Genomic DNA, 16,164 nt, shown 5'->3' with positions numbered 1-16,164 from the left:
GATAATTACTAAAAGAATGTCTGAAAATTGTCTCCAACAACTGCCTAAATAATTCTTGAGTACACAATGTAAAATCTTCTCTTTGCATAATCAAAGCAAACGAATAGTCCACTGTGCTATGTTGGGACAGTACTTGTTAATTATTTAATTTCTAGTAAGGAAATAGAAAGAAAAGTGAGTGTATAGTTGTATAATATAAATGCCCTATATATTAAAAATTGTTGTTTTACTTCATGGATTTACATTGAAATTATTAGTTCCACATTAATTTATTGGCATATAAACTATGCAAGCAACATCCCATATTAAACAACGCATTTTACAATTGAACATCCATCTCAAGGTCTGTAGAAAAGTGCTTTACCCCCTGCGCTATCCTGGCTTGGGTATACCAATGGATGCAAAACTGATAATCAAATGATAGTTTGGTCACTTGACTTGGCTGTTGTCACATGATTATTGCCAAGTCACATGACTTAAAAAAATTATTAGATTTTGTTCATATTTATATATAAACTTGGACAGGTAAAATCTCATGGCCCATGGGCTAGTGTAGTAGGGTTGTAGGAGTTGTGTATCTCCTGGAAGCGGTTTAGACCCTTCTCGGTTGCAACAGATGTTTTGCAACAACTCTTGATGGAGGGGTAGGGGTGGGGTTACCTCCTCTTTTTATGAAAAAAATATAATTCTGGAATAACTAAAATGAAGCTTAACAAAATATAAATGTTACTTTTTTGCTTTCATCTGAAAAATAAAATGTTATTGAGTTAGTTTGATAAAATATAATTTGCAATATGGGAAATACCATGTTAAGAAAAATCTTACACAAAATTTGTATCTGTACAATAAATTAATAATTGCATAACTACCCGTAAATTCATTTTGTTCTTTTCATTAAAATAAAGCCTTGTTTGTTTAATTTTATTAAACAAAAACAATGTAGTTGTTAACTGTTTAAATTATTTATAGAAAAAAATTGGAAAAGATTTTGCCCAACTCAGCCTTTTTGTGTGTGTAAAGATACAAATTCTGACCCAGTTAATCTAGATTGAGTCATAGATGTAGCCTCTAAAGTGAATACAAGGTTTTTCTAAGACTTTGCTTGAAAACCTAAGGTTTGGATACGCTTGACCTAAATTTGTACTTGGCCTATATATTTATAAGATAAACATTTAAAGCAATATCCATTAAGATTGTATGAAAATGTTTCCTCAACTGTGATAATGAGCTTAAAATTAAAGACAACACAAAACACATGCAAGGACATAGGGTGATAAGAATAGCTTACAACAAGCACTTCTTGCTCAAGTGAGCTAAAAAGTTATGCATCGTCATGGGTAACAGCAATATGTGAAAGCTGCTATAAGTGGAAATATTTTGCTGCTTTTAAAACTTGCCTTTTCTTTTTTTTGAGACAATGGCAAAGAATGCCAGAAGAAAGAATTGTTTAATTATATGCAAATGAGTGTGAACTTGACCTATGGACATGGGGCACAGGCATAAAATGCAACAAGTCATCGCAACAAGATGAACATTTGAGATACATAATTTTTAATTTGCTTTGAGGCTTTTGTCTGAAAATTCTGTGTGGAAAGTTAAATTCAAATTATCCTATGAAACATGAAATCTTAGAGTTATGTTGACCTTTAAGACAGAGACATGTGTCTTGCACACAACACTTACAGTCCAAACAAGCTGTATTATTACCAAATTTGACCGTTGACCCTCAATTTTTTAACTTGACATATAACTAAGGAAGTGGACTTACACATAAAAGCTGTTTCTACATGGGTGGACATTTGAAGTTGGTAATTTTTTATTGCAAGATGAACAGTGAAGTAACAGTCAAGACAAGCTTTGACATATGCACGCATCCATTATGATAGCTAGGTAACTTTAATTAAAATTAGAGATAACAAGAGATGTGTTCATCAGAAACACAATGCCCCCTATTGCGCTGCTTTGAAAAAAATAAAAAAAATAACCTTTGACCTTGAAGAATGACCTTGACCTTCCACCACTCAAAATGTGCAGCTACATGAGAACGCCGCTTTGAAATTATTATTTTTTGACCTTGAATGGTGACCTTGACCTTGAACTTCCACCACTAAAAATGTGCAGCTTCATGATATTGCCGCTTTGATTTTTTAATACCTTGGACCTTGAAGGATGACCTTGACCTTGAAGGATGACCTTCAACTTCCACCACTCAAAATGTGCAGCTTCATGAAAACGCCGCTTTGAGTTTTTATTTTTTTGACCTTTGACCTTGAAGGATGACCTTGACCTTGAACTTCCGCCACTCAAAATGTGCAGCTTCATGAGATACACATGCATATCAAATATCAAGTTGCTATCTTTAATATTGAAAAAGTTATGGCCAATATTAAAGTTTTCGGAAGGACAGACGCCATATATTTGACATTTGACCTTGAAGGATGACCTTGACCTTCACCTTTCACCACTCAAAATGTTTAGCTCCATGAGATACACATGCATGCCAAATATCAAGTTGCTATCTTCAATGGTGAAAAAGTTATGGCCAATGTTAAAGTTTTTTTACGACGGATGGACAGACTGACATACACACATACTGACATACTGACTGACAGTTCAACTGCTATATGCCACCCTACCAGGGGCATAAAAATTCTCAAAAGGCAAATTTAAGATATTTTAACAGCAATATCTCCACAATTCCTTTGGTGCTTTGTCTGATTATTGAACATTGCTGATTTCATGGCCCAAAACTTGGCAGAAAGACATTAGCAAACCCATGAACTCCACTGTCTTTGACATGGAACATAATCATGTGACAGGTATAGATCAAAACATACTGACCTGACACTTTTGAAGATGCATATTTAATTAATATTATTTCCATAATTTTGTTAATACTTGTAAATTGTATACAAACAAGAGCACCGCATAATGGGTGCCACGCTCGGCTGGGAAAGCTTGTCAGAATTTATTTTTTTAGAGGTCACAGTGACCTTGACCTTTGACCTAGTAACCCAAAATGGATGTGGCGTGCAGAACTCATCAAGGTGCATCTACATATGAAGTTTCAAAGTTAAAGGTGGAAACACTTTGATTATAGAGGCAATGTTAAGGTTTTTGTTAAAGTTTTATTTTAGAGGTCACAGTGACCTTGACCTTTGACCTAGTGACCCAAAAATGGGTGTGGCATGTAGAACTCATCTAGGTGCAACTACATATGAAGTTTCAAAGTTGTAGGTGGAAGCACTTTGATTTCAGAGCCAATGTTAAAGTTTGATATTAGAGGTCACAGTGACCTTGACCTTTGACCTAGTGACCCAAAAATGGGTGTGGCGTGTTGAACTCATCAAGGTGCATCTACATATGAAGTTTCAAAGTTGTAGGTGGAAGCACTTTGATTTTAGAGCCAATGTTAAGGTTTTAGCACGACGCCTACCTCGGACCAGCTGGCTATGACAATAGCTCGTTTTTTCTCCTAAAACAGCCTCGCTAATAAAATTTAAACAACACTTAGTTTTTGCTGTAAAATGTACCAGTCTGTATGTCCTTGCATACAACTATACTAACCACTAACTGACTGCTTCTAATATTGACTTTACCAGGTTATCTACTGACTTTGAACCCAATTTATTTGTTTGACATGTTGCAATTACATTTAACTTAATAACTGTCCATAATCAAATTTTGAAAAATATTTTATTAATGGTTAAATTGATTGGTTCCTTAATTTATGCTGACATTTGGTGTTTATCTCAATGTGACTGTTTGCCAAAATGTTGAGCACATATGTACACATTTTGCCTGTTACAAGTTGAAACAAAACATCGCAGAGAAGGTTTTATTGTCTTCTTCAGAGAAAGTGACATTCTACTCTGTCAGGTCAGGTTTTGCATAACCGGACTCCGGCCACTGTGCGTTTGGGTACATCTCGAGACAGAACTGACCCAGTTTCAAGACGCAGTCATCCACTGGCAGCACGACCATGGATGTGTCCTCACCTTCCTCCTCCGCTGAGAAACAAAATTATTACATATTGAAATAAAAGCATATTGAAACAAGGGCTGTTTTATAACATGCATGCCCCCCATATCGGCTGTCCGTTGAAGTGGAAGCCATTGTGTGAGTACGTTTTTTGTCACTGTGACCTTGACCTTTGACCTAGTGACCTGAAAATCAATAGGGGTCATCTGCAAGTCATGATCAATGTACCTATGAAGTGTCATGATCCTAGGCAAAAGCGCTCTTGAGTTATCATCTGGGAACAATTTTACTGTTTCGGGTCACTGTGACCTTGACCTTTGACCTAGTGACCTGAAAATCAATACGGGTAATCTGCGAGTCATGATCAATGTACCTATGAAGTTTTTATGATCCTAGGCGTAAGCGTTCTTGAGTTATCATCCCGAAACCATTTCAGGGTTTTTTTTGGCCCGATTTTATAGCCGAAAATCGGCTATGTTCCCAAAACCAAAAAGTATTTTTTTTCCCCAAAATGTGGCCAAAAATTCCCAATTGCCAAAAAAAAAATTTTTTTTTTTTTTTTTTTTTTAGAAAGAAGTCTTATGTGTCTTTTATCTCAATTTTAATTCAATTACATCTAACAAAGTATTATATGTTTTTTTTCTTTTAATTTGAATGATTATAAAGAGTTTTATAAAGTGTTAAATCAAATTTAGTATTTCCCTAATCAGTGGACTTTTCGTGTGGAACAAAAAGCTAATAAATTTATTTTCCCAATTTCATGATAATGCCGATAAAATTCCCAATTCCAAAGCCATGGGCTATCTTCCCAAAAAGTGGAAAAAAAAACCTGCATTTAAATATTTCCGGTCACCGTGACCTTGACCTTTGACCTAGTGACCTGAAAATCAATAGGGGTCATCTGCGAGTCATGATCAATCTACCCATGAAGTTTCATGATCCTAGGCATATGTGTTCTTGAGTTATCGTCCGGAAACCATTTTACTACTTCGGATTACCCTGACCTTGACATTTGACCTAGTGACCTGAAAATCAATAGGGGTCATCTGCAAGTCATGATCTATCTACCTATGAAGTTTCATGATCCTAGGCGTATGCGTTCTTGAGTTATCATCCGGAAACCATTTTACTATTTCGGGTCACCATGACCTTGACCTTTGACCTAGTGACCTCAAAATCCTTAGAGGTCATCTGCAAGTCATGATCTATTTACCTATGAAGTTTCATGATCCTAGGCCTAAGCGTTCTTGAGTAATCATCCGGAAACCACCTGGTGGACGGACTGACCGACAGACCGACCAACAGACCGACCGACACACCAACATGTGCAAAGCAATATACCCCCTCTTCTTCAAAGGGGGGCATAATAAAGGCAAATTGAAATAAAGACACGTCCAAATGAATAGATTCAAATAAAGACATTCAAATAAAAACAGATTGAAATAAAGAAAGATTGGAATAAGAACAGATTGAAATAAAGACATATTGATATAAAGACAAATTAAAACTAAAGGTTTGTCACAAACGTGACAAATACCCCCACATGCCGCATTGACAAATAATATTTTGCTAGTCCTCTTCACAAAAAACAGTGGACACCATGCTCAATTTTTAAAACGCACTAAGTGACCCCTTGACCTAGTTTTTGACCCAGAAAGGCCCATGCTCTAACTTGGCCTTAAGATCATCTCCATAAAACTTCTGACCAAGTTTGGTGAAGATCAGATGTAAACTACTTGAATAAGAGAGTGGACACCATGCTGAATGTTAAAAAACGCACTAAGTGACCCCGTGATCTAGTTTAAGGCCCGGAATGGCCAATGTTCAAACTTGTCCTAGAGATCATTTAGATAAAACTTGTGACCAAGTTTGGTGAGGATTGGATGAAAACTACTTGAATTAGAGAGCTGACAACATGGTGAGGTTTAAAAAGCACTAAGATACCTCATGACCTAGTTTTTGACCCCGCATGACCCATATTCAAACTTGACCTAGACATCATCTAGATACAACTTCTGACCAAGTTTGGTGAAGATTGGATAAAAACTACTTGAATTAGAGAGCGGACAACATTGTGATGTTTAAAACGCACTCAGTGACCCCATGACCTAGTTTTTGACCCAGCATGGCCCATGTTTGAACTTGGCCTACACATCATCTAGTTACAACTTCTGACCACCTGTGGTGAAGATCCGATCAACTACATGCACTTGAAATAGAGAGCGGACACCATGCTCATGTGTAAAACGTACTAAGTGACCCTGTGACCTAGTTTTTGATCTGGCATGGCCCATGTTCGAACTTGGCCTTCAGATCATCTAGATAAAACTTCTGACCAAGTTGGGTGAAGATCGGATGAAAACTACTTTAATAAGAGAGAGGACACCATGCTGAATGTTAACAAGAGCACCGCCTTGCGGATGCAGACCACTGATCTTTTTTATTTTTAAAGGTGAAGGGACTCTCAATTTAAATCACAAAGGAGGGAGAGGTGGAGTGAAGAGGGGTGTATAGTGTGGGGGGTGTGGACATTTATTACATTATCTTCCCCAAAAAAAATTCAGGGGGTGGGGGGGGGTGGGTGTGGGGGATTCTTGGGTGTGATGGTTGGACGGTACTTCATAAATTAAATAATAAAAATAAATATTTGTGTTTTTTAACTGTTTAAAAAAAAATTGGGGTTGGAAAATTGGGGTTGGTGGGGGGTATAATAGTGTTTGTAAAACATTCATGCCCCCCATATGGGCCGTTCGTTGTAGTGACAGCCATTGTGTGAATATGTTTTTGCCACTGTGACCTTGACCTTTGACCTAGTGACCTGAAAATTTTGAGGGGTCATCTGCCAGTCATGATCAATGTACCTATGAAGTTTCATGATCCTAGCCATAAGCGTTCTTGAGTTATCATCCAGAAACCATTTTACTATTTCGAGTCACCTTGACCTTGACCTTTGACCTAGTGACCTGAAAATCAATAGGGGACATCTGTGAGTCATGATCAATCTACCTATCAAGTTTTATGATCCTAGGAATAAGAGTTCTTCAGTTATCATCCGGAAACCATTTTACAATTTCGGGTCACCTTGACCTTTGACCTAGTGACCTAAAAATCAATAGGGGTCATCTGCGAGTCATGATCAATGTACCTATGAAGTTGTATGATCGTAGCCATTAGCGTTCTTGAGTTATCATCCGGAAACCATTTTACTATTTCAGGTCACCATGACCTTGACCTTTGATATAGTGACCTGAAAATCAATAGGGGTCAACTGCGAGTCATGATCAATCTACCTATCAAAACTTGACCAATGTACCTATGAAGTTTTATGATCCTTGGCATAAGCGTTCTTGAGTTATCATCCGGAGACCATTTTACTATTTCGGGTCACCGTGATCTTGACCTTTGACCTAGTGACCTGAAAATCAAAAGGGGTCATCTGCGAGTCATGATCAATGTACCTATGAAGTTTCATGATCCTAGGCACAAGCGTTCTTGAGTTATCATCCGGAAACCACCTGGTGGACAGACCGACTGACTGACATGAGCAAAGCAATATACCCCCTCTTCTTCGAAAGGGGGCATAAAAATAAATATTTGTGTTTTTTGACCGTTTAAAACAATAAATTTTGGGTGGATGGGTGGGGGGGGGGGGTATAGTGTGAGGGCGTGGTGGTCATTTGTGAGATGATCTTAAAAAAATAAAAATTAGGGGGGGGGGGGGGGGACGGGGGATGGTTTGGGTGGAGACTATTATGGTATGTCAGGTAAGAGTAGTTTTGTCAAAGTCTCAAGCAAATCTAATCATAAATGAAGAAGTTATGGCAATTTTAGCAAAATTTCATAATTTTACCTTGAGAGTCAATGTCATTCAAAGGTCAAGGTAAAATTCAACTTGCCAGGTACAGTAACCTCATGATAGCATGAAAGTATTTGAAGTTTGAAAGCAATAGCCTTGATACTTTAGACGTAAAGTGGATCGAAACACAAACTTTAAACATATATTAAAAATTACGAAGTCAAAAAAGGGCCATAATTCCGTAAAAATGACAACCAGAGTTATGCAACTTGTCCTTTTACTGTCCCCTTATGATAGTTTGCAAGTGTTCCAAGTATGAAAGCAATATCTATGATACTTTAGGGGTAAAGTGGACCAAAACACAAAACTTAAACAAATTTTCAATTTTCTAAGTATAAAGGGCCCATAATTCCATCCAAATGCCAGTCAGAGTTACATAACTTTGCCTGCACAGTCCCCTTATGATAGTTATGAAGTGTTGCAAGTATGAAAGCAATAGCTTTGATACTGTAGGAATAAAGTGGACCTAAACACAAAACTTAACAAAATTTTCAATTTTCTATGTATAAAAAGGGCACATAATTCTGTCAAAATGCCAGTCAGAGTAACATAACTTTGCCTGCACAGTCCCCTTATGATAGTAAGTAAGTAATGCAAGTATGAAAGCAATAGCTTTGATGCTTAAGGAATCAAATGGACCTAAACACAAAACTTAACCAAAATTTTCAATTTTCTAAGTATAAAAAGGGCACATAATTCTGTCAAAATGCACGTCAGAGTTATCTAACTTTGCCTGCCCAGTCCCCTCATGATAGTAAGTAAGTGTACCAAGTTTGAATGCAATAGCATTGATACTTTCTGAGAAAAGTGGACCTAAACGCAAAACTTAACCGGACGCCGACGCCAATGTGATGAAAATAGCTCATATTTTTTTTCCCCAAAAAATAGATGAGCTAAAAAACGCACTAAGTGACCCCTTGACCTAGTTTTTGACCCGGCAAGGCCCATGTTCGAACTAGGCCTTAAGATCATCAAGATACAACTTCTGACCAAGTTTGGTGAAGATCGGATGAAAACTACTTGAATTAGAGAGCGGACAACATGCTGAATGTTTAAAACGCACTAAGTGACCCAGTGACCTAGTTTTTGACCTGGCAAGGCCCATGTTCGAACTTGGCCTAGACATCATGTAGATACAACTTCTAACCAACTTTGGTGAAGATCGGATTAAAACTTCTTGAATTAGAGAGCGGACACTTAAAACGGACTGACAGACAAGTTCACTCCTATATACATCCCTAAACTTCGTTTGTGGGGGTATAATAAAAACATAAAGACAACTTTAAATTAGGACACATTGAAGTAAGACAGATTGAAATAAAGATATTGTGAAACAAAGACAAAGCGGATCCAAGACATAGTGGAATAAATGTATACATGTACATGTAGTGAATTCTGATTAATCAATGGAGACAGTTTAATGTTATATACTGTTTTTTTTTCAATTATTGTGGATGGACAGACAGACGAACAGATGAACAGGGAAGGGGATTCAAAAGCCAAATCTTAAGTGCCCTGCAATGAAAACCAGGATTGGACTGATAGATCAATTGTTGCTGGTTAAAGATACATTTTATCTTTAATTTTAGTCGAAGCAATACATCACATGATGGCAATGTGTATTATCATAAAGACATCGCAAATTCTGGATGTAATTTTGCATTGCCAACATGTTGTTTAAAGCTGGGTTATAAAAGTGACAAAGTGTTGAATTCTTTAGTAAACACTTTAACAAAATTAACTAATAAAATTGTTCTTTCAACCATATAACATTCCTGTTAGCCTTCGGAATTCCAATTACTTGATATAATTACCATCTTGAAATCCATAATATCAGTAATCAAACTAGTGACACAAAAGAAGGAAATGGTATTTTGAAATAGAAATTGAAATTTCAAAATTGAAATTTTGTAACGCCAGATGTGTCACAAAGGTGATTATAAAAATACCCCCCCCCCCCCCCGACTGATTTTTCACAGGAGCAATGCTTGTGGATATTTTAAGCATAGATTGCTCAGAAAAAATGATCAATGTTAATGTACATCTTACTCAGGAACATGTGGATAACCACAGGTCAAAATTGTGTCTTGCACACCACATTTTCACATAATGGTAATGACATATTCCAGTTTCAGTTAAGCTCTTAGGAAATGTGGAAGTAATTGGCAAACTTATAACATTTTATAGGAACTCAACCAGCCAACCAACTAATCGATCAACCAACCAACCAACAGACACACCAACCAGCCAACCAACCTACAAACTCATCATCCAACCAACCAGCCACCCAACTAACATCGTAACTCTGATAGACCCCTTATCAAATTGGTTTGCAGAGGTATAATAAAAGTATTAATACAGAATTGAATGTCAATATATATTGATATTTATCGATTGTTACCTATCTGTATGGTTGATGGACCAGAAAAAAGCGTCACTGGCTGTTTCCGCAGAAACTTTTTTTCAACACATCCAAGGTCTTCAAGGATCTGCAATAAAGAAAACAATTTGCACAGAATGCTTGTCATTGCAGGGATAAAAAAAGAAGGACCCCATTAGCTCCTGGCCCCTAGATATTATGGTGGACCCTTAGATTTTCTGAGAAATCTCCCTGTTATGTCCTTTAATCAACTATTGAAAAAACAACTGAAGGGAACTTAATACAATTAGATTTATAGTTAATGGCTGGTCCATAACACTACATTGTAAATGATGATGACTACATCTGTTAGTGCATAGATATTCAATTCAACTAACTTTTCCTTTTTTTTTACAATTGAGAGTTTAATGTGAAAAACTTATATCTGCTACAGAAATTACAGAATGTTAAGCATATACAAAAGTTCCATACTCTTTCCTAGGTTGTTTTTTGACTTTGATTAAACTTAATACTAAATGCATGTGTTTTTCATTATTACACAACAGAGTGATTTTTATTTATCAAGTTACTACAGATGCAATAAAGCTATTAGAATGGGCCATCAATTGATGTAAAGAAGCACACAGGCGCAACAAAGTTTCTGTATTTTTGTAATGCATTGCACAATGCCAAAAGAATTTGTCATAAACTTACATGCAACTTTTATATGTCAACTTTGAGTTGTCATTAAGCAATATTCAATTGTCATTTAACAGCATGAATGGACTGACAGACATCTCTATCGTAAGGAAAGTACACAGATATATATTGTGGTTACACTTAACTTGCACTTGGAGGGCAGTGATGTTGAAGAAGTTCCTTACATTTTTTGGGAGCATGAATACATGCCTAAGCCTACAACACATAAGTTTCTAAAATGGCAATCTATAATTCCTTATTTTATTCTGGTAGACTTTAAAGACTTACTAATCTTAGCATCGATGCAAAGCATTACAACAATTTTACAAAGTTTCTTTATTTTAATATGACTTTGATCTTTAATTAAACTTTCTTATTCTCATGTATAACCTATAGGTAAGCCAACAATATTATTCATGGGTTATAGTTATGACATTTGCCAGTTTTGAAATACCTGTACTAAGAAAAAGCACATCAACTTCTCCAGGATAATTGTGTTCATTTATGATTCAAAATACCTTATTTTATACCTGTCTCATCTTACATAAAACTTTTCTGCACTTGCAATGACGTACAGCACATTTTTAGCTGAACCTCATATACAATATCAATTACAAAAGAAATGTTGCTTTATAGGCCACATCAGAGCAAAAAATTATATAACGTGCAGATTTCTTGTCTGGGATTTATAATAAAGCATAACAATGGCCAATTAGAAAATTATATCCAGAAGAAACAGTGTTGTGTGGTTTATTTTGTTGTCACCACGTATTCAGAAAGCAGAGGGCGAAAACAAAATGTGTAATTTAACATCTAGGTATTATAGATTTCATAGCTCAATAGGTTTCCTTTGTTCCTCTGAACTTGTACCAATATCAAAAGTTTGTTGGTGTGCTTTAAGGCAGAAAAAATTCTACATAAGACAGATATTTCTCTATTTCTTATTATACTGTTGGTGTCCTTTTAGTCTAGCAAAAAAATATTAAGAGATTTCTTAATTTCTGATCAAATCTTTTCACAGCAGTTTCTGTTAAACCAGTTTACAACGAATTCCTTTAAGCTCATTTGTGCTTTCTTACAATCTCTCTAAAAGAACAGTTTCAAATAAATGTTTTTAACTTAATCTTAGCTCAGAATCTGCACGGGCTTTTCTGGGACGACACTTTATGCACATGCATTGCCATTAAACCCCCTTGTCACAGAGCACGGCCCATTATTATTTCATGCTGAACTTTATCACTTTGTTTGCACTTGCTCATGGGTATTTCATTAAGCAATCTTAACCATTTCCCACTCAGAGGCAAAGAGAAAGTGGTTATGTGCAAACAGCACAAAACAAGAACAGCCTGTGAGAAACTTGCAGTCTGATCAGGTTTTATGCTGTTTGCTGCTCATCACTATCTAAAGGTTGGAAATGAAGCCCTTAAAACTAAAATCTAGTAAGAAAGGTTTTTATTAAAATGTAACTTTCTAAGGCACTACAAATGCGTGAAAATACGTATCTCAGTGGTTAAAGGTTTAACTTATCTGACTCATAACTATCATGAGCCAATCAACATAAATGTTTCCAACTTAACTGGAAATTGAAACAAACTTAAACCTTATTTAAAAAGCATGTACATTGAGTGCATTTGGCCACAATGTGGTAATAAGCTAAAAGTGGATAGAAATAGTTCCAACTAAGCTAAAAACAAATTGCCTCTCCCTGTTTTCAACGGAATCGAACCACATTTGAACTACGCTGAGATATTATTATTATAAATGTTCTTACTAAGTTTCATGGTTTCATGGACCACAATTGTGACTGCTGGAGTGTTCACAAGCATAATCGTTAATTTGACCACTATTTTCTTTTTTCCCCCCACTTGACTAAGTTTCAAACTCGGCAGAGATATCTTTGGGACAAAGTAGTGACCATGTTTCAATGGGCAGTAAATGTGGCCTCTTATGTATTCACCAAGTAATTGTTGGTGACACACACCGAACAACAGACAAACAGAGATCACACAAGCTCACCATGTGCATATTGTAAAGAGCGAGTTTGACCATGGATCTAGGGATCTGGTTCTTGTGCATCATACACCACATCATTATGGTCAACATTTTGGGTGTTTTAAAACTCCTTTCATTCTTGATCAAATTATGCTCCAGACAGGATATATGGTTAAAACCATAAATTGTAACCTTAACCTTATAAACCAATGGATCTGGTTCCAGCGCACAAGTATTTTTACGTTGCTTAACTGTTTTAACTGGTTATTTTATATCCTTTCCTGCAGGTAAAAGTAATCATTGTCTGGTCAAGAATGGGTGCATAATTATGGACACCCAAACATACTCAAACACAGTCTTAAAAGAAATAGACCACGCAAGAAACATACATTTAAGATTTTTATGCCCCCTTCGAAGAAAAGGGGGTATATTGTTTTGCTCATGTCGGTCCGTTCACCAGATGGTTTCCGGATGATAACTCAAGAATGCTTACGCCTAGGATCATGAAACTTCATAGGAACATTGATCATGACTGGCAGATGACCCCTATTGATTTTCAGGTCACTAGGTCAAAGGTCAAGGTCACAGTGACTCAAAACAGTAAAATGGTTTCCGGATGATAACTCAAGAATGCTTACGCCTAGGATCATGAAACTTCATAGGAACATTGATCATGACTAGCAGATGACCACTATTGATTTTCAGGTTACTAGGTTAAAGGTCAAGGTCACAGTGACTCGAAATGGCAAAATGGTTTCCAGATAATAACTCAAGAATGCTTACACCTAGGATCATGAAACTTCATAGGTTCATTGATCATGACTGGCAGATGACCCCTATTAATTTTCAGGTCACTAGGTCAAAGGTCAAGGTCACAGTGACTCAAAACAGTAAAATGGTTTCCTGATGAGAACTCAAGAACGCTTAGGCCAAGGATCATGAAACTTCATAGATACATTGATCATGACTGGCAGATGACCCCTATTGATTTTCAGGTCACTAGGTCAAAGGTCAAAGTCACAGTGACAAAAAACATATTCACACAATGGCTGCCACTACAACTGACAGCCCATATGGGGGGCATGCATGTTTTACAAACAGCCCTTGTTTATTTTTTTATATTTATTTTTTTACCTCAACGATTGTGTCTCCCAACAATAAAACTTCACATCTACATGTGTATTTTACACAGTGTCTAACAAGAGCTTTGTCACAGACAAATAACAGCAATCCCATACCGCGTTAATGTTGTCAATTTTATAACAGCATTTCCTTAAGATTCATCAAACTTGCTTGAGTGCTTTTTGAATAATCGCATGATCCAGATTATTGTTTTCAATTGAAAAATAATGTCCGTAACCAAAGCATCCACAGTTATTTTCTGACAACAAAATTGAAACAAAATAACAATCTCTCTAATCCACATACCAAGTTTCATCAACCTTTCTTCAGTACTTTTTTTTTTTAGTTATTTAAGGATCCTAGTTAGGCAGACTGATGGATTGAGGGACGATGGGTAAACCCCTCCCAATACACCAGTAGGGAAACAACAAAAAATACGTGTCCTCACACTAATGAGGCTTACTTCTGCCAGGGCCCCAATTGACAGAGCTTCTTTGAGAAAACCTAAGGCAATTCCTTAAATCAATTAAATTCTTTAATTAATTAAAAGTACTTTATTCATTATTGTTTATTGAGTCTCTTACTATTTCCAGTTAAGACCCAAACAAATTGTTCATCAGATGTTCATTGGATTCGCAACACTCAAAATTTGGTAAATGAAATGAATTTTTTCGGCGTAGCTGTATAACGTCACTTTTGACCTCTAAGAAGACCTTTAATCATCATTCATAAAAATGCCTGCGGCTAGACACAGATGAATACACTTCATTTAGTCCATTGGCTGATTTGAGAAAACCACTAGAACATTGGAAACATAACCACGTCTTTCTAACACTGTTGTACTGCGTGTTCAGCAGAAAACAATTTTATCTGTTATGAAAAGGCATGATAGATAGAACAGTTTTACACTCAACTGTTCACATCAATACAGTTTGTGCGTACACTTTCTTCATACTAGCAACACAATATTTCATGAAATATACAGGTAAACGCGTGTTCAGCATGAATTTACTTTATCTCTTATAATCAGGCATGAGGGATAGAACAGTTTCACACGCAATTCACTACATCAACACAGTTTACGTTTAGAAGATTGTCAGCGCCATAGCGTTTGTACTTAAAGGCTGTGTTCTCATATTTAGTTAGTACTACCGTATTGCATTCTGTGATCACGTATATTTTAGATCATTTAAATATTGTTGTTTCCTATCCTGGTTTTAGTTTTGATCAAAATTTGTTAAATGTTTTCGAAACACCTAAAAAAACATGAAAAAGTATAAAGCTTTGAACAATCAGTCGTTCCAGCAGTGAAATTGTTACCCCACTTTAATGCATAGCATTCCATCTCGCAAGGTATAAAGTTCAGTTCGCGGTCAGTTCAAGACTCATAACATAAACTCTATCGCATAAACCCGGTGAACATGACCAGAAATATCTTAACTTCAGATATTCGGCGATATAATTATGTTATGTCCAAAAAAGATTTTTTTCAATAATTCCATGATAAGTTTTAATTGATTAAATAAGAATTATTCCACCATAGCGATCAATTTGTTAAGCATGAGCGCTATGATTCAAGATACTATTTACAAAAGAATCAGAACTATGTCCGAAAACCCACTTCAACATGTCTGTTCTAAGAACATGCGCATTATTATTTCAAAAATGTACAGTTGATTGGTGTGTGGCCATTGACTCGTATATTTTCATTTAGTTTTCATTCTTCTTGTGTATTTCTGTTATATAATATATATGTATATATATATATAGAAATATGGTCAATGATATCTAATAATGCAAAAAAAGCAACGAAATCTGGCGCAACGCAATATTTGCATGTGATGCTGCTAAGAACTGCGCAGAAAAAGGCATTTGCTGTCTCATTGATGTAACTCTTTATATTTCATCAACCAAAACCACAATCAACACCGTATATCTTTTTTAAAGATATTTCTTGTTTATATTTTGTTATTGAGTCATCATGGTCACTTTGATATAAATGAGATTTAATTCAAAAAGCAGATTTGTTGTTGTTTTCGTCTCTTTTTTTTTTAAAGCCTAAATTCTCAACATGACGTAAAGTAAATATTACAAAATGGCAGCATTTAATAACATTCATGCATTTTGCAAGAAAAGTGAAACAAATATGAAGACA

The 16,164-nt window shown here is 36.0% G+C and overlaps 1 protein-coding gene across 1 annotated transcript in view; it reads right to left on the bottom strand.

Annotated features, from left to right (window-relative positions):
- Positions 1-1,798: 1,798 nt before the first annotated feature.
- Positions 1,799-16,164, bottom strand: part of LOC127877297 (general transcription factor 3C polypeptide 1-like) — a 413,141-nt gene continuing 398,775 nt past the window's right edge. Inside the window, exons 45-46 of the mRNA XM_052422993.1 lie at positions 10,239-10,326; positions 1,799-4,010 (exon numbers count right to left, since the gene is read on the bottom strand). Coding sequence (XP_052278953.1) covers positions 3,868-4,010; positions 10,239-10,326 — 231 coding nt within the window. The 3' untranslated portion in view covers positions 1,799-3,867. The remainder of the gene's footprint in view (positions 4,011-10,238; positions 10,327-16,164) is intronic.

Source organism: Dreissena polymorpha, chromosome 1 (genome assembly GCF_020536995.1).
Source record: "Dreissena polymorpha isolate Duluth1 chromosome 1, UMN_Dpol_1.0, whole genome shotgun sequence".
Lineage (NCBI taxonomy): Eukaryota > Metazoa > Mollusca > Bivalvia > Myida > Dreissenidae > Dreissena > Dreissena polymorpha.
The sequence above is the reverse complement of the archived record's forward strand: the minus strand, read 5'-3'. Positions and strand labels throughout refer to the sequence as shown.